General features: G+C 47.9%; 1 protein-coding gene across 1 annotated transcript in view; it reads left to right on the top strand.

Annotated features, from left to right (window-relative positions):
- Positions 1 to 13,790, top strand: part of WDR26 (WD repeat domain 26) — a 46,470-nt gene extending 32,680 nt beyond the window's left edge. Inside the window, exons 10-15 of the mRNA XM_069768421.1 lie at positions 577 to 696; positions 1,076 to 1,221; positions 1,356 to 1,434; positions 2,249 to 2,378; positions 2,655 to 2,840; positions 12,932 to 13,790. Coding sequence (XP_069624522.1) covers positions 577 to 696; positions 1,076 to 1,221; positions 1,356 to 1,434; positions 2,249 to 2,378; positions 2,655 to 2,840; positions 12,932 to 12,957 — 687 coding nt within the window. The 3' untranslated portion in view covers positions 12,958 to 13,790. The remainder of the gene's footprint in view (positions 1 to 576; positions 697 to 1,075; positions 1,222 to 1,355; positions 1,435 to 2,248; positions 2,379 to 2,654; positions 2,841 to 12,931) is intronic.
- Positions 13,791 to 18,193: the final 4,403 nt, after the last annotated feature.

Here is an 18,193-nt window from a genome sequence, read left to right as displayed (position 1 = left end):
AATGCATCTCCACCAGCAGAATGGTGAGTGCAGCTCTGAGGTATAATACATAACTGGGGATCAGTACAGGATCAGTAATGTTCATGTACAGCACCATGGAATCAATGGTGCTATATAAATAAATAAATAATGTATGTACGCAGTGACTGCACCAGCAGAATAGTGAGTGCAGCTCTGGAGTATAATACAGGATGTAACTCGGGATCAGTAATGTAATGTATGTACACAGTGACTGCACCAGCAGAATAATGAGCGCAGCTCTGGGGTATAATACAGGAGGTAGCTAAGAATTAATAGTGTATGTACATATGACACAACTATTACTATTTACATATGACACAACTTTTTATGTAAACTCTTTAATATCTCTTGTTATGAGCACAAACTAAAATCTTAAAGACCATGAAGAAGGGAGGGTGTAGTGTAAAGTTGCAGAATGTCCTCAGTCATTGCTCCACTACTTTTTTGCACGGTGTAAACTCCTAACCTGATGTGAACTCTGCTGGAAACCTGATCTGTAGTGAGGGCCAGAGCCCGTGTTCCTGACGTCTGTGATTTCCATCTGTCTTCTTTCAGACTGGGGAGCTAAGGACAAAAATGAGCCAATCTCATGAAGACAGTCTGACTAGCGTGGCCTGGAATCCAGATGGAAAGAGATTTGTAACCGGCGGCCAACGTGGACAGTTCTACCAGTGTGTACGTACCACCGCCCTCCCACCTCAGTCGCATACATCAGTGGTCTTTACCTGTAGTAAGCTAGCTGCTTGTTGTTGGCAAGACCCTAGGCTGACATACCAAGAGCCGATATAACTACACAGCGATCAGCAACTGCAGGGGCGTCCTGTAAACCTTTGTCACTTATCCACATGGTAGAGGATACATGTGAGATCACTGGAGTCCCATAGTCCCCAGTGTGAATGGAGCAGACCGTGACTGACACGTTGGTCGCACCTGTCACTACTTCTCCATTTACACACAAATTTGGACCCTTATTTTTGAGATTTATGTAATCCTAGCAATTGTACATTTAAAAATATGTATATTTGTGTTTTTTTTTTTTTTCTTCCATCCGCAGGATCTAGACGGCAACCTTCTGGACTCCTGGGAAGGTGTGAGAGTGCAATGTCTGTGGTGCCTAAGTGACGGCAAGACTGTCCTGGCATCCGACACTCACCAGAGGATCCGGGGCTATAACTTCGAGGACCTTACAGATAGAAACATGTGAGATCTGCCCTCTTTGTCTGGGTGTATTGTCTGAGCATTATGGGGGTCTCCTGTGCCTCAGATTTCATAGGACATCAGATGCAGAGTTTGGCGAACCTCGCCCCATTTATCCCCTACTTCTGTCTTTTCAGAGTACAAGAAGACCATCCTATCATGTCATTTACAATATCAAAAAATGGAAGACTAGCATTGTTAAACGTAGCTACTCAGGTAAGTCCTCACCCTGCACTCTGGTCTCTATAACATGCATGTAATCACCGGGCAAAATAGAAAATACTTTTTAGCATTTTCTTTGGGGCAGTCAGATTGTCCCCCAACATCTGCCATCTTGGGGATACAAGGATCTCACAGGTTGGACCTCTCCTCGGCCGATCTTTTACTCTCTGGCAGCTGCTTGTTCTCTCCACCCCAGTGAACATCTAAGGTTAGAGCAGCCAATGGTGCAAGTTTATTTATAGGGAAGTCGGGAGAAACGGGTGACCAAATAAGCATCTAACAGACGGTAAACGCCTGCCGTGGAGACTAAATATACTGAGGCCAGGATAAAACCAACTACGTGCCAAGAGATTGGTGCGGACAACGTGTATTAGAACAAAGCTGGAAGTCCTTTAGAATTCTGTCTAGTCAGAAGATTCGTGGGGTCTTGTAACTGAAAAATGGAGGACGGAATATGCTTAAAGAGAAAATATGAAATTAAAGGGGTTGTCCACTACTTGGCTTGAAGCAAACATAACCTTAAATCTACTGGCGCCGGTCCAGCAATGTCAGCGGCTCATGTGACAGCTGATCAGTGGATGCTGTTGGGCTGCTTCGCTCACACTTAACGAGGACGCTGGGTCCTTTAGCAGGCGTTGATTGGCTGCAGCGTTCATGTGATATAACCATGACATGCAGGCCTTGGGAGACTCGCCGCTGACATTGCTGAACCAGCGCAAACGGTAGATTTTTAAGGTATTTTTTTTACTTCTACTTGTGAGTGAAATTTTTGATGGTCTTTTTTTTTTCCCCCTTTTTTTTACTGCAGGGTGTTCACTTATGGGATTTGCAAGACCGAGTTTTAGTGAGAAAATACCAAGGCGTGACGCAGGGCTTCTACACAATACACTCGTGCTTCGGCGGCCATAATGAAGACTTCATTGCTAGCGGCAGTGAAGGTAATACGTTCCACCTTTTCTCTTCTACTCTATTACCTGGGTTTTCTGTACAGGGGATATTGGAGGTTTATTGTGCCATCCGTCCCAGGAACTAAAGGGGTCACTTCACACCAGACATTTGGCAGGTACCATACGCTCCTGTCGGACATCTTACACCCGTCCCTTCAATAGCTGCGAAGTGTCTGTATTAGCAGCGTATCCCAGTTCCTGATGCGGAAGCATAAAGTGCTGGATGGCCTCCTTTTTAATTAATATCTGCTGCCTGTCTCTCTACAGATCATAAGGTATATGTCTGGCACAAACGCAGTGAGTTACCCATCGCGGAGCTGACTGGACACACGCGCACCGTAAACTGTGTGAGTTGGAACCCACAGATTCCCGCGCTGATGGCCAGCGCTTCTGATGACGGCACAGTTAGAATATGGGGACCAGCACCTTACATAGAAAACCAGGAGTTTGAAGGTAATTATGTAGCATATTGAACGGCCATTGATTTCTCTAACGAGCTGCAGTTGACTGATCGGGCTCAACGTGATTGATTGAAACCTGTTAGTAATTTAATTCTGCCTGAAACGTGGGCAGCTTCAAATACAGAAAGGCCCCCTCAGACCGGTCACTGCAGCTGGGCGAGGAGACCCCTGCATATGTTGCGGCTGTCGAACAGCCGCAGGGACATATTATTTGAGCCTGCCGAAGTCACTCGTTAGTACCTGAGCATGCTCCGATAACACCTTATCCTAGCACGTCCGCTCTGTAGGCTAACTCTTTCAGAAAGGGTCCCATCTGGTGATCAGCAGTCCTGATCCTAGCACCCCCCGGCCGAGGGCTCAGGGGGACGCTGTAGACTGCCAGGCGTAGTATTACGTGGCAGCTGATCAGGTAGAGCTCCTGTTTAAAAGTAAGCTGGTTTGCCCCTAGAAGGTATTAGCGGCGCTATATCAGCCTTGTGATAACTTTTTAATAATGCTAGTATATCCCTAAGTCTGTGGTTAAAAATGATGTTGGATTGTTCTGGTTGGAGGCAGCGAACAGGTCTGTGACTCCCCAGATTATGCATCCTGCTGCTAGGAGGCTCCACCCTAGGTTAGGGTTCTGGTCTGCCTGGTGGGCTCACTCCTCGGTCACAAGGCAGCTTAGTTTTGTGCTAAAAGTAGTAGGAAACCAATGAAATAGCATAAAACAAGCAGGAACCAACACAAACTAAATCTTGGGACAAGAACCATGCTCAAACGCCATCAGAACACATCCTGAGAAGGAAGAACCGTAGAAAAATGTTGGGATTTGTGTTCACCCATGTAGAGTGGGATTTTACGTCAAGTCCAAAAACTTCTATTTTTTGTTTAATAGGAATTTGGGGCACAGGACCATGGGACATTATAGAGCGGCCATAGAGGATGGGCAACTCCAAAAACAAACCCAGCACATGAAGAGGGCGGCAAACGTAGAGCAAAGGCACCAGAAGTAAAATGAACTAAGAGGCCAAACCCCATAAGCTGTCAACAATGGGAGAATCAAAACGTTTCAATGGCTTCCAGAGCCAATAGGATATCTTAAGAGTCCTGATCAAACCAGATGGCGTAAGGAACCCCTCCTGAAAATGGTAAGGAGACTAGAAGGACTTTTTTTTTTTTTTATGAAGGCAAGAAGCTACCCTTGGAAAAAAGACTGCCAACAATCACAGACCAACCTGTCCTAATCGGGAAGAAGAAAGGGAAATCTGGTGATCTTTGCCTCCTCCGAGTGTTATCTCCTGCCGAAAGCGAGACTCCAGGAAGGGAATGTCAGGAGACCTTTTCGAGCAGCTGGAGGGGAGAATTCCTTACACAGAGAGGTTTTAGGTGCTTAGATTCCCCATTATACTGGTAGAATGGAGCACCAGGGACAACCCTGAGGAATTCTAGGTCCACTTGAGGAATACAAAGCGCCTGATGGAGGGTGCAAAAGGGGAGAAGGGCAAGATTCTGACTGCAAAAAATTGTATGGGATGGAAAGCTAAGGAAGAAAGTGTGGAGATAAACCTCAGCAGGGTAAGGCTGATCAGCCATGAGCACAACTGGGAACTGAGTCAGAGAAGACAACTCAGATTCTGAGCTTTGGCTTAGTCCTCCGCTAGGTCCAGAAGGGCAGAATGGTGGACCCTGAGAACGGGTCAGAAGTAGAGGTAAGAGCTAAGAAGCACTAACATCAGATGTACCGGGTACGAAAATAAGGCTTGGTAAGGTCCAGTCTGGAGCCATAAGGAGCACTGAGAAGCCTCCAAGTGACCTTCTGAGCATGAAGCAGAAGAAGGAAGTTACCAGGAAAAGGAGCACTCTCCAAGAAATGAAGATCGTGCCCTGCAGATGACACTGGCCTCGGGGCCTGACGGATCACAGGGTTCCTTCACATGTGTAGGGCAGGAAAAGAAGCATATAGGGAGTCATCCACAGACAGAAAAGAAGCTGCAGATTCCTAACTGGAGGGCTGTACCGTGCTTCTAAGAGTTCTTGAAACGCTCCATGTGCCCCAGATTATCTACGAGGTGGATGTGGACTTCGGAAAATGCTGAACCCAAACTCCACCTGGTACGAAAGCTTGGCCGCTAATGCTGGGTCAAAAGGAGTTCCAAGTGTTACACCCCGGGGACTACCAGTGTTGTTTAGAAGAGTAGAACCCATACTTGATGGTCCTGGAGTCCAGGTAGGGGGCTATAGGAGAGTTGTAGTAGGGCTGAGCTTGTATCTACGAACTGAGACCCAGGGAGCTACGTTCTGAGGTCACATTGCTTCTCCAACCAGGAAGCCTTCTGTAGGTAATATCCCTAGACGCTCCCACTACCATAGATTATTTCGGACTGGGGGGGGGGGGGGGTTCAGCAGCAAACTAGTACATGAGTGTTTGAGAGGTGAAAGCGCCCAGAGGACATGTCACGAGTCCCAGGGGCAGGTGGACAAATGACTTTATGGGAATGAACAGTGAGGAAGGCAAAGGAAGTGTGAAGGTGCATGTCCTGGGGTCACCAGTGGCTCTCTGCTCTGAAGGCATGACTATCCAGGCCAGGATGCTATGACCTGCAGCATCTGTACATCTCATGGATGTGATAGCCGGCCTTGTTCGGGGATGTGGTAAGGTATAAGTAGTCTCTCACGCAACAGGTAATAGGGGTAAAATGGGTGCAGTGGATCAGTAAGAACCAACGCCTCCTGATGCTTCTGTTCTTCAATAAACGTCACATCGGAGTTCCTAGAATTACAATTTTTCCTGGCGCGGCTCTCAACATGGATGATGGGGTCTTTCACTGCCTCCTTGAAGGTCCAGCATGGCCAGGCCACTTTAGCATACCACTGCCCCAGACTGAGGAGAGGGGTCCATTTCGGGAGTAGTCTAGGCCAAGTATCTGGAGCACTTGTGATCATAGTTAGAGATAGACTGGTCAGGGGACCAGAGACCTATTGAAAGGATAAGCGAGAGGTTCTGAGCAGCGCTAGGATAAGGGCACCGAACCTGGGGAATGGCTTTGGTTTTTTGCTGTGATTTGGGGAAGTTGTGTTGGGGGGGGCCTTAATACAAAAGGGATTATAGACCAGAGTTTGGTATGAGCCCCTTACCAATGTCCAAGATTGTGTCCCCCAAAAAGATGACCATCAGCATGCTCTGCCAGGGGGGATCTGGGGAAAAAATGGGCTACAGCTGGACAAAGCACCATCTCTGCCCCCGAAAAATAGCTGTTGTCTGAAGGCACTAGAGGAAGATCCTGTCCTCCAACGTGAAGGTGAGCGACGTTGCTGAGCCATCACATGTCTGGCACTCGGGGCTGAAAATAGAGGATTTGACTTGAAAAGGGTAAAAGAGACCTACCACCAGTGGGGCACCCCTGGAGCGGAGGGCGGCAGAAGAGGTGCCCGAACAAATGAGAAAGACAACTGAGAGCAGCAGAGGTTAGACTGGGACCTGGAGAGACCCCCCCTATAAAGTAATAAGGCTAAAGCCTACAGGGGGCAGGAGGAGTCCCGGAGTGAAATCTGCCGAGAGATAATGAGAATACAACCCCTAATACTCCTACTATGGAGACCGCAGGTGGGGTGCGGAGAGGGTGCGGTGTCATTAATGGGGTATTGCAGGCATTATGGGGAAAAATGGGGTTATTAGGAGGCTGATAAACGCTCCTAATACCGGAGTCCTGAATCCTGATGTAAGTTTCCACCTAAAGCCTAAACATTTAGGGCCGTGTAGGAAAAAGAAAAAAGTCCCTTTAGAAGAAGGGGAGGAAAAAGTGAAAGTGCAAAAAGGGGGGGGGGGTGGGGGAAGTGTCTTTGGAAAATTGTATCAATGGAGAAGAATATCGTTAAAGGAGTTGTCCAGGATTGGAAAAATATGGCTGCTTTGTTTCACCCACGGGCACAACCCCGGCTCAGGGGGGCTGTCTATTAACAGCGCCATGTTTTTCAAATCCAGGACAATCCCTTTTTCTCTATCGCCTCTCATTGGGGGACACAGGAACCATGGGTGTATGCTTCTGCCACTAGGAGGCTGACACTATGCAAATAAAAAAGTTAGCTCCTCCTCTGCAGTGTACACCCCACCGACAGGAAGTAGGATATTCAGTTTAGCTTAGTGTCAGTAGGAGGTGGACACGGGTCTTTCATTAGACCCTTATCTACCTCAGTGTGCGTCGTTTCTTTTCAGGTTTCCGGAAGGGATACAGGGTGAACAGTCACACCTGTAGTCCCACAATACGGACTATGAGTACGGCGTGTACTGCCACCCCGTATCCTCATAGATCCCTCAGCAGGACCATGATCCTGGCACACAAGCGTGCTCAGAAGTCCGGTCCTGGCTCCGTCCCCCACCCACTCGCCCACCAGAGCCTGTCGGTTGGAGGAGACGAGGACGTCCATCAGCTTGGACATCTCATTCCTCTTCAGGTTAATATCGGCGTGGGTAGTTGAGGTGAGTATTTCCCATCCCATCCCAAATCTTTCAAGGGGGGTCTTGCTAGGGGCTCCCAGAATACCTGGTCGTCGCTTGCACCCAGATTGCGCAGCACGGCCCGGGATTACTGTTCCCATGCGGCATCTGCGGTCCCTCTGCCTTCTATTCCGGCGCGGGGCCTTTACAGGCTGCCGCGCCGCTTCCTATGCCACACCACTCTCCCCAGTGAGACGGCCCTGACAGGCTGTCATGCCGGATCTTCCTGCGGCGCACTGCTGGCGCCGCGGTTTTCATGGGGCCGCACTACCATCTCCAGCGTGACAGCCCTGTCAGGCTGCCGCGCAGCTTCTCCCTGCGGCGCACTGCTCTGGCGCCGCGGTTTTCATGGCGGCCGCTCCATCCTCTCCTGCATGACAGCCTTGAGCAGGCTGCCGCGCCGTTTTTTCTAACTGCGGTGCACTTCTCCGGCGCCGCGGCTCTCTCCTCCGGCGGTCGCTGGCCTGTAATTTAGGCCCCGGCTTCTGCCCGGGCCTACTTCCGGTGCGCGCTCCGTCCACTTCCGCTTTCATCGGGCGGGCTTTCTCCTGCCCGACAATCTCTTTACTCAACGCCCACCGGCGCCATCTTGGTGCTCCTGGGCCAATGATTTCTACGTCGCTGCTTGGCGCCACATCGCAGCAGGGCACACGTTCCAGCACCCTTTCAGCGGTCACCATCTGCGGTTCATCCAGACTGCAGCCGGGTCACGTTTTCTCTGGCGGGGTCCCCTGCATCCTCCTTAGGTTGCCATCTCATCGCTGGTGCCCTGGACCTGTGCCATGATGCCGGTCGCAGCTACAGCCAGGAGCAGTCTACAGGACTCTACTATTACTGTGAGTAGCTCTGCTATGCAGCCTATTACTCCCCTCTCCTTGTTCCCCTAACCTTCGGACATCATTTAGTGGGTCTGCTCCCAGGCCTAACCCTATATGGAGCAGAACAATATTGTATCATACAATTATTAGGTTCTGTAGAAGGACGTAGATCTGGATATTTATTATGATGGAATATAGGCTGAACTGGATGGACAAATGTCTTTTTTCGGCCTTACTAACTATGTTACTATGTATAAGGAGAGCATCCCCGTCCTCCTGCTTCCTCTTGTCAGCTGCAGCAACTCCCTGTCCAGGAGTCCCTACACCGGGTGAGACCGAGACCCCTATCCCTGGGTGGGTTTTCCTGCTGTCCCAGTCTGGAGCGGACCTCACCAGTATGCATGACCTTGGTGTCCGTGCCTGACCGCAGTTGCTAGTGGGCCACAGGATTCTCCGTCCAGCCTTGTTCAACTCAGGCCACAAGAGATACAGAGCAAAATTCTAGGTTCCCTTTTTTCGGAGGGATACAGGGTGAACAGTCACACCTGTAATCCCACATTATGGACTATGAGTACGGCATGTACTGCACCCCGTATCCTCATAGATCCGACAGCAGGACCATGATCTAGAGAGAGAGAGACGGGCTTCCTCGGTCATGTTTGCAGAGGAAGTTTCAGACTGGTTTTCACTACAGGTACATAACCTTATTGTTGCGATCAACCAGACCCTAAGCATCATGAATACCTCTACGGAACCCGCAGAATAGGCGGTTGCGTTTAGATGGTCAAACCACCTTCCAAGGTCTTTGCCCCCACACACACACTGAATTTGTGGTGGTACTTGCCAGGGGAAATGCGAGCCATACCAGATGCTTTCAGACAGGGAAGCGTCTCTGCATCCTATATTCCTTCTCCCCTGAGCTCATCGCTGATTGGACTGATTCCTCGACAGGAAGCGGGCAATTCTGGACTTGTCAGTTCCCAAACTGTCTACCAACTTGGCATGGATTCCAAGGATACAATTATTGAATCGCTGGATAAATCAGCCTTTGAAACGGCTGCTTCTATTTTGCGCCCGGCCATTGCCTCTACCTGGGTCTCAAGAACCATAGATAGATGGACCAAACAGCCCTGTAACAGCACCCCGGCTGGAGCTCCTCCGGGGGAGCTAGCTGACCTGATGGACCAGATTTCCTATGCAGGGAAATATTTGGTATCTGCCTCCCTAGATGCGCGGCTCGTGCATTTCACGCGTCCAGCAATATGGTGGCCATCCGACGGAATATTCGGCTCTACACACAGCAGGCGGACTTGTCTTCAAGAAGTCCCTTACCGGCCTACCCTTCCAGGGGGCCTGTCTCTTTGGCTACATGCTGAAACAAATTATTAATGATGCCACGGGAGGCACGAGTTCCCTTTTGTCCTTTCGCTGTTTTGCGGCGTCGGAAGATTCCTCTAGCTAACACAGACTGCGATTTCGTCTGGCTAGAGAAAAGGCTTCCTTTTAAGCCTACCCCTTCCCGGCGTTCCCACAACTCCCATGGTTGGTCCACCAGGCCTAGACCTGGCAGATTTTCCTCGGCATAACTCGTACTAACGGCCCAACGTTTCTTCCAGTTTGGGCGGGCATCTCCTGCCTTTTTCAGGGATGTTTGGCTGGCTTCGGTGGAGGACGCTTAGATCAAGGAGGTGGTACCCTCTGGATACAAGATAGGGTTCACTTCGCGGCTCGGAATCGCTTCTTCGAATCCCGCCCTCTAAAAATCCTCCTCTGATCCCAGATTTCTTTGCGTCCATTACCTTTCTTCTTTGTTCGGAGGTTATTGTTTCCGTCCCTCAGCAGGTACGCTTCACAGGTTTCTATTCAAACCTGCTTGTAGTGCCGAAGTAGAGCGGCGCAGTTCGACCCATTCTGTCTCTGAAGTTAGTGAACAGAGGCCTGCGGCATTTCAGGATGAAGTTCCTCTGTTCAGTCGTAGCTTCCATGGATCCACAGGAATTCCTGGGCTCCATGGATATCCAAGATGCCTTGCTCCATGTCCTGATTTTCCCTGAGGATCAGGGGCCTAGTTCTCATATCATACCTTAGTCATCCTCATCAAGCCTCTGCCCCTCTCTCAGGTCCAGGAGAGTCTGACCATCGTCCTCGACTCCCTGTCCCGTTTCTGGTAGCTGGCCAACAGAACAATGCTTGTCTTGTTCCGAGTCAGCGTCTCGTCCTCTTAGGCATGTTGTTCGACAGCGCCGGGGGTTTTTCTTCTCGATAAGCGGGCAATTCTCCATATAGAGTTCGCTCTCTGCAGGGCCCTCGGCTGCCTTCCTTCCGTTCAGCTTAACGGTCCTGTGATGCATGGTGACAGCTCCGTAAGCGTTCTCTATTGCGCTGTTCCACTAGAGACCACTTCAGCAGACCATCCTTCCTCAGTGGGACACATCTGTGCTGTCTCTGGATCCGACTTTCCGTCCGATTCTAATAGCCTCTCAACTGGTGGCTGTCTTCCCCTCTCATTCCCCAGGTCCAGTCCTCCCAAGGCAGGTGGTGACGACGGTCACCAGCCTTTCCGGCTGGGGTGCGTTTTCTCACCATCCGTCATTGAAGGGGGCGTTGGTCGGAGCAAGAGTCCTCTCCGCCGATCGACACCCTTGAGATAAGGGCCTTTCTTTTGTCCCTGAGCCACTGGGAAAGGCTTCTCAGAGGTCTGCTAGTCAGAATTCAGACGTCCAATGCCTCGGCTGTGACGTATGTCAATCGCCAGGGAGGGAATCACTCTCTTGGCAATAGCGGAGGTATCCAAGATCCTCCTCTGGGCAGAGGCGACAGTTTTCGGCACTATCCGCAGTGCATATCCCCGGCGTGGACAACTAGGCCGCAGTGTTTTCTCCGCCACGAGGGCCGTGCAGCAGGACAACGGTCCCTGATTCAGGAGGTCGTCCTTCAAATTTGCCTTTGATGAGGAACTCCGGACATGGATCTCCTGGCAGCCCGACTACTTAAGAAGGTTCCACCGTTTGTTTCCAAGTCTGCGATCCTCTTGTTGTGGATACTGATACTTTGAACATTCCTGGGTCGCAATTTGTACTTCCCTTTCTGTTCATCCCTTCCCTTTCTTCCCAGGCTGTTGAAGGTCAATTTGGAGGGTGTGCCGGTCATTCTGACCGCACCAGATTGGCCCAGAAGGTTCTGGTTCGCTGAGATCATTCATCTGCCGCAGAGTTCTTGGTGGCTCAAGTAACAGCTTTGCTGTTGAAACCTTCCATTTTGGCTGTTTTCTCTCGGCGGGACTTGATGCTGGCCTCGCCCTTAGTTCTCTGAAGGGTCAGATAGCAATCTTTTCCATCCTTTTTCTGAAGTCCCTTTTCAGACGTCACTAGCTACTGGCCATCACGGTACGAAGATCTATATCAGTCCAGTTCTCAGATCAGAACTTTTCTTCAAGGGCGCATGCGGCTCTCCCGTACCACACTCCCGTGGATCCTTGGGACCTTTAATTTTGTTCTGGAGGCTCAGTGGAGTTCCTAACGCCCCCCCCCCCCCCCCCCTTGAGCCTCCCCATGAGTCTGTCTGTTCTGTCCTGCAAGGTGGCGTTTCTGGTGGCCATCTCCACGCATCTCGGAGTTGGTGGCTCTCTCCTGTCGCCCCATTTCTTGGTTCTTCACCAGGACAGGGTAGTTTTACGGCCTTCGTCGCCTTTTCTTCTTAGGGTGGTGTCCTCCTTTTACTTGGATAAGATCGTCCTTTCCACCTTTGTCCTGCTCCGATCGATTCTCTGGGGCGTTCGCTGAACAGGATAGACCTGGTCAGGGCGGTGAGGATCTATTTGTCTAGGACCGACTGTCTTTTCGTCATTCCAGACGGTACGCCAAGAGGCCTGCCGGCCTCCAAGGTTACAATTGTTCTCTGGATCAGACCTGCCATTCTGGAGGCTCACCGGGTCAAGAACAGAGTGACTCCTCCTGGTATTAAGACTCACTCTGCTCCGGGCAGTGGGCGCCTCCTGGGCGGTACACCATGGGGCATACGCCCTACAACTTTGCTAGGTGGCAACCTGGTGTTGCGTTCACTCTGTTGCCAAAGGTTATAAGCTCCATACGTGCGCTTCGGCAGTTGCCAGCCTAGGCGGAAGGATCTTGCAGGCGGCAGCGGTGAGTCCTCTGACCTGATTGGAGTTTTTCTGCTGTTCCCACCCCAGGGACTGCTTTGGGACGTCCCATGGTTCCTGTGTCCCCCAACGAGAGGCGATAGAGAAAACAGGATTTTTGGTTGCTTACCGTAAAATCTGTTTCTCGGAGCCTTCATTGGGGGACACAGCTCCCTCCCAAGTTGAACAGCTCTGTTTATTGTGTTATACTGTTAACGTTTTGCGTTCTTTGAGTGTTCGAAACTGTTAAACTGTAAAGCGCTGCTTAAATTTGTTGGCGCTATATAAATAAAGATTAATATTGTTATTATATTATTACTCTTTCTCGTTTACACGTTGCTTCTCCTACTGCTTTCTCACTAACTGAAGATCCTACTTCCAGTCGGTGGGGTGTACACTGCAGAGGAGGAGAGAACTTTTTTATTTGCGTAGTGTCAGCCTCTTAGTGGCAGCAGCATACACCCCATGGTTCCTGTGTCCCCCAATGAAGGCTCCGAAAAACAGATTTTACGGTAAGCAACCAAAAATCCTGTTTTTTTTTTTATGTTCATTAATTAGTAAGAATTGTTGAATTTTAACTGTTTTTTTCTTTTTTTCTTCTCCTTTCCTCCTTCTCTCCCTCCAAAATGCCCCCCACACTTCCGCTCTAGAGGAATGCAGTAGCATGGACAGTTGATGGCAAATTTCTGTTTTTTTTTTTGTTTCTTTTTTTTTTTCTTTTTCGCTGAAGACGACTTCTCTAACTTAAAACTTAGTCGTATTTTTAAATGGCTTGGGATTGGTGCAAACAAAACAGGATTGAAAGCGGGACAGACGCTTTTCAAGAGAAGTGAAAAAAATAAATAAAAAAAATAAAATACACAAAAAAAACAACAACCTACAAGTCTGGTGCCCTCTTGGGGGCAGATCATATACCACCCTGCTTCATAGTACCCGGCTCCGATGATGAAGCACGTCGTTAGATTGTTATTGGACACCTTGTTACCCTCCCCCCCATCGGTTGTGAAGAACTGTGCTATATTCAAGCTGTCCATTGAACTCGGTATTTTTATTTTATTTTTTTTACATTTTATTCCCATTTCTGCCCTCTTTTTTTTTTTTTTCTTTTTTTTTTTGTGTCCGGCAGCCTACCATCCTCATTGCTCTTCTGTGTAATGCAGTTTGCTTGTTTGGGGGGGGGAAAAAAAGAAAAATTGAAAAAAAACAAACTTATTTAACAGTTTAGAAGGCTTGATAGATCGCTCTAGTCTGAGTATCCATTTAATAGGAAAGTATTTTCTCCTCTCGTTTCATGGATTCTTTCCGCCTTATTTAGCTTGAGATCTTTCCAGCTTGGTTCATGGATAGTAGCCTTACTTCTATATTATATTTTTATTTTATCAAGTTTTTTTTTTTTTAATGTATCCAGATATCAGAAGTTTGCTGAACCCTGTCCAAAAAAAAAAAAATTACACAAACCCAGTATCTATGATATTAACAATAAATAACAATTTAACCCAACATATATATAACAAAAAAAAAAATCCTAGTTTTTGTACTTTGCAGCAGAGCGTGTGTTACCCCTCTCCCCACCCTGTCAGGGGTTCACGGCACAATTTTTTTTTTTAAATAAATTATTTATAGGACTGTAGTGAGTTCATTTTGTGTAAAATTAAAAAAAAAAAAAAATTAAAATAAACAAATTTCAACCAGCTTTGAGACTCTCCACAGTGGAGATGATGGTAGGAGGGGTGATCATTGCTTTATAACCGTCCCTCCTTGCCCTTTTTTAATGCACAATTACAAGACAGGGGGCGCTAGTTTAGGGGAGAGGAATGTTGGTATGTTCTTTGCATCCCCCCCCGATGTTTGATTGCAATGCTGTAATAGACGTCCATTTATTTGGCTGCTGATGCGGAGTTTTAGGTGAGGTCCGAGGCACAGGCCTCATTTTTTTGGCGGTCACTCGATCAGACGAGGCCGACGGCGGTTTTATTTTGTGCTTTCTAAGATCTGAAGGCGAAACGGCGGCCGCCTTCGTCCTCCTAGATTAAGGTTGGTCTAATATAACGCATGGGTGTCTCACTGGTTGTGAGACTGCAGCTCCCATCATCCACCCGATAGCCAGTGTCTGTTACTGCACAGTGGGAGTTGTCGCTTCATGACTGCTATGGGGTCCTGTTCAAACTAGGGCTCACCTCGGGCAAAGCTGTGGTCTCCGTACTATGACAGTCATGTGGTTTTATGGGGAGGGGGGACGCCATATTGCTCCGCATGTCCTAGTAGGTTGTATGGAGCCAGAGGTGGAGGGTTGGCCCGTTTGTAGATCTTGCATTGCACCTGATCCATAGGACAAGGAGTGGCCATAGATCCTGTCACCATATGTGGTGCCGGAGACTGGGAAACATGGACGGATCCCTCCTTTCTTTGCCAGATTAGTCTTTTGCTCATTGCAGATTCAGTTTTGTTTTTATTTTTTCCCCTGTGCACCTCGTACCGTACAGTATCCATACAGTCTGCCATGACTAATGGGGGAAGTGGCGTGCCATAAACAATCCCGCTGAGGTTTACATTTGAAGCTCCATTCTACAGGCAGACGCTTCTTAATTTTAATATATATTTTTTTTGATCTGTCGATCTTGGCAGATTAGGATAGTCACGGGTTTGCATGTGCTCCGTGCAAGAACGATGGGACCGAGTCTTCCACATATGCTGTTTGCATGGGTTGGAGTGGTCCAGGAAACGGTGGGCTATGCCCTCTCCTGCCCCATCCCCCCAATACTAATGTCCTACGACGCTAATGGACGATATCATGGAATAAGGGAAGTTCTTAATGTAGTAATGGTGACTGCGACTCGGCTGTCCGGCCCAACCACATGCACCATTTTCAGCTGAGAAGGAAGAACGGCCATCAGACATGGCTGAAGTTTGGGCGCTGGTATGTGTGGGGGCAATGCTAGGATCTAACCTGCAGCTGGATCCTATAGGACCACCATAAACAGGTGCAGATTTTATGTAAATGTTACTTTGCACAAGGAAGTATGTACAGGTCGTTATAACGGCCCCTCCGGACTCCTGCTGGGGATGAGGGTACGGACGGTGCACTTACGTTACACACGTCTGATTTATGCAGCGTCGCCCGGTGACTGCTGCAGACCAGACCCCGGGGCTTTGCACGGCATCATATCGTTGCTTTAGAGCACAAGCGACCATCGGTCACAAAGCCTCATTTTTACGTTTGATTATCTCATGTATTGCCATCATTTACGTTACAGACGACCACTAGAACCAGATGCCACACAAGTAACTGCAATACCAGACCCAGCCTCTGGACAAGAGAGGCGCTGTTCCTAACCTCATGCTGCCGCTTTTTCTCTACCATCCCAATTTCAGAGTCGGCCAATGTATTAGAAGCCGTAGTACTCGCCCTGTGTATATTACATAACATTAGGAGAATGTCCCATGTCCACAATTCATACATCCGCTGACATTGCCGGTGATGAAAACGACTGAGATCTGTAGAAAAATCTGGAGGTTTTTACAAGCTTAGAAAAACCTTTCAGCAACAGTGCCACCCCCCTGACCGTGGGTTATTCATGGTATTACATCTTAGCTCATTCATTTCATGGTCAGGGGTGATGCCGTTTCTTAAAGGGGTTGTCCAGAGTTTGAAAAACATGGCTGCTTTAAGTTTTTTTTTCCTTGTAATTGCTGTACGCAGCATAATTTCGCTCGCGTGTGGGCACAAAGCGATCATGAGCACTTAGAGCGAGGTCGAGTCGTGCACCCTGTATAAGGCAGATCCCCCAGCTCCGGGCTGTAGAAGCGGAAGGTAAGCATTCATTTTGCAAAATGAAGACTTTTAGGACTTTTTTTTTTTTTTTTTAATCCCCAGATGCAACGAATCTCCTTTAATTTTTGTCCCTCGTTGGGCACAAAGCTGCCATTGTAACTTGCCAAATACAAGTCCTGCTCTTTCCTTAATATCCCAAGTAATGTGGATGGACTGACCCGACCGTCAGTAATATATTTCTGTGCAATAAAGAAAAAAAATAAAAAAATCAAGGAACCGACTGCTTCCGGCATTGTACGTGCTGCGTTTCACGTCTCCACAGTGGCTCCAACTATATTTTTATAAGCCTAGAATTTACATACGACACCATTTTTCTTTTTTTTTTTTCATTGGTTTTATTTTATGTTTTCCACCCTTTGGGTCAGGATAGATATTCTAACAATTTCATATGTTTAGTATTAAGGTCAGATGCAAAAAAAACAACAAAAAACAATGGCATCTTGAAAAAAAGTTTAAAAATGTAAAAAAAAAAAAAATAAAATAAAGAAAATAAAATAAAAAAAAGACAAGGTTTTAGTGGGAAAAAAGTTAGAAATAAAAAGACCATAAAGCATTACGAACCAAGCTGCAGGGATCAAGAAGAATAAAAACTTTTAAATTGATCTCAAGATTTTAAAGTTGTGGAGATTTGTATGGAGTTGTGGTGGATCTAGTTAACACTTAGAGCTTTTTGGTATGTAATGACTATTTGCTATGGACTGATATTAAATGTTTCAAAAGAATGCTCTTACTATTTTATTTTTTTTCTTTTGATCTATATTACGCCGTTTGTTACTTTGTATTATTTACCACATTAAAGTATAAAACTAAAGTCTCCAATATTTATTTTCACTGTTTTACGAAGTTAGGGAACACCATTTTTTATACTTTTTTTTTTTTTTTAATACACAACATAATTATTTTTGCTTTCTTTCAAGTTGATAAGTAATAAATCCAGTTATCTTTTACTGATCCGGAGTTACCCTCACTGTGTACATACACTATGTGGTCCATAGTATGTGCCCCCCTCAACATTCACCTCCGAGGGGCTTTTCTGACCTCCCCGTCTTCATCTTTAGATATAATACGGAGTCGGACCCTCTGCAGATATAACAGCTCTCGCTCTTCTGGGAAGGATTTCTATGAGATTTGGGAGGCATCTGTGGCAAACTTTGCCCTTCATCTAGAGGAACGTTTGTGGAGTCATACACTGATGTTGGTGGGCTCACAGTCTCTGTTCTGGGGTCCGGGCTGTGCGGCCGCTCATGTTCTCTCCATTGGGCGCAGTCATGGGGGGCAGATAAGGGTAAACCCCAAACTGTTCCCACAAAGCTGGAGCTACAATTATCCACAATGTCTTGAGTTGAAGATTTCACGGGAACTAAGAGGCCGCCCCCCTGATAACAGCCCATAGCATTATCCTCCATCTGTACAAGTGGCACAATGCAGTCAGGGGGTGACATCCTCCATCAGAGGCAGATAGAGAAGTGTGATCCATCACTGCACAGATCACGTCTCCTCCAGAGGTGGCGGCTTTACACCACTCCATCAGACGCTCGGCCTTGTGCTTGGTGATATACGGCTGCATGCATTTGCTCAGCTATGAAGATCCCGGTGGGGGCGCAGTGTTTGTGTCTGGACTCTAGTTATGGAGTTGGCAGAGGGGTGATGACTTTTCTGCTCTCCATTCTGTAACATTACGGGGTCTCCACTTCATGGCCGAGTTGTTGCGGTTCCTTCCACTTCTCAATAATACCGCTCACAGGTGATAGGGGGAAGAAATGTTATGGACGGACTTGGCTCCCAGTACAGGACTGCGCTGGTATCGGTGGGCTCTGCACCACCGGCCGCTGTCACATGGTTGTAAAGGCAGGATGATATAGTGGGGGGCTGGAATTTAGTGAGTAAAATGGAGTCCAATACTTTTCTATATATGTAGTGTATTTGACATTACAGGAGGAGCAGACGTATTCTTCTCGTGCTCCACAGATAATATATACTCGGCACATTTCTTGCAGCGATTTCTACGACTACCATCCACTTGCTGCAGATACAACCTCATTCAGACAGAGCTTTCTGCTTCATGTGAATATAGTGGTTG

This window comes from Ranitomeya imitator, chromosome 5 (assembly GCF_032444005.1).
Source record: "Ranitomeya imitator isolate aRanImi1 chromosome 5, aRanImi1.pri, whole genome shotgun sequence".
Taxonomy (NCBI): domain Eukaryota; kingdom Metazoa; phylum Chordata; class Amphibia; order Anura; family Dendrobatidae; genus Ranitomeya; species Ranitomeya imitator.
The sequence above is the reverse complement of the archived record's forward strand: the minus strand, read 5'-3'. Positions and strand labels throughout refer to the sequence as shown.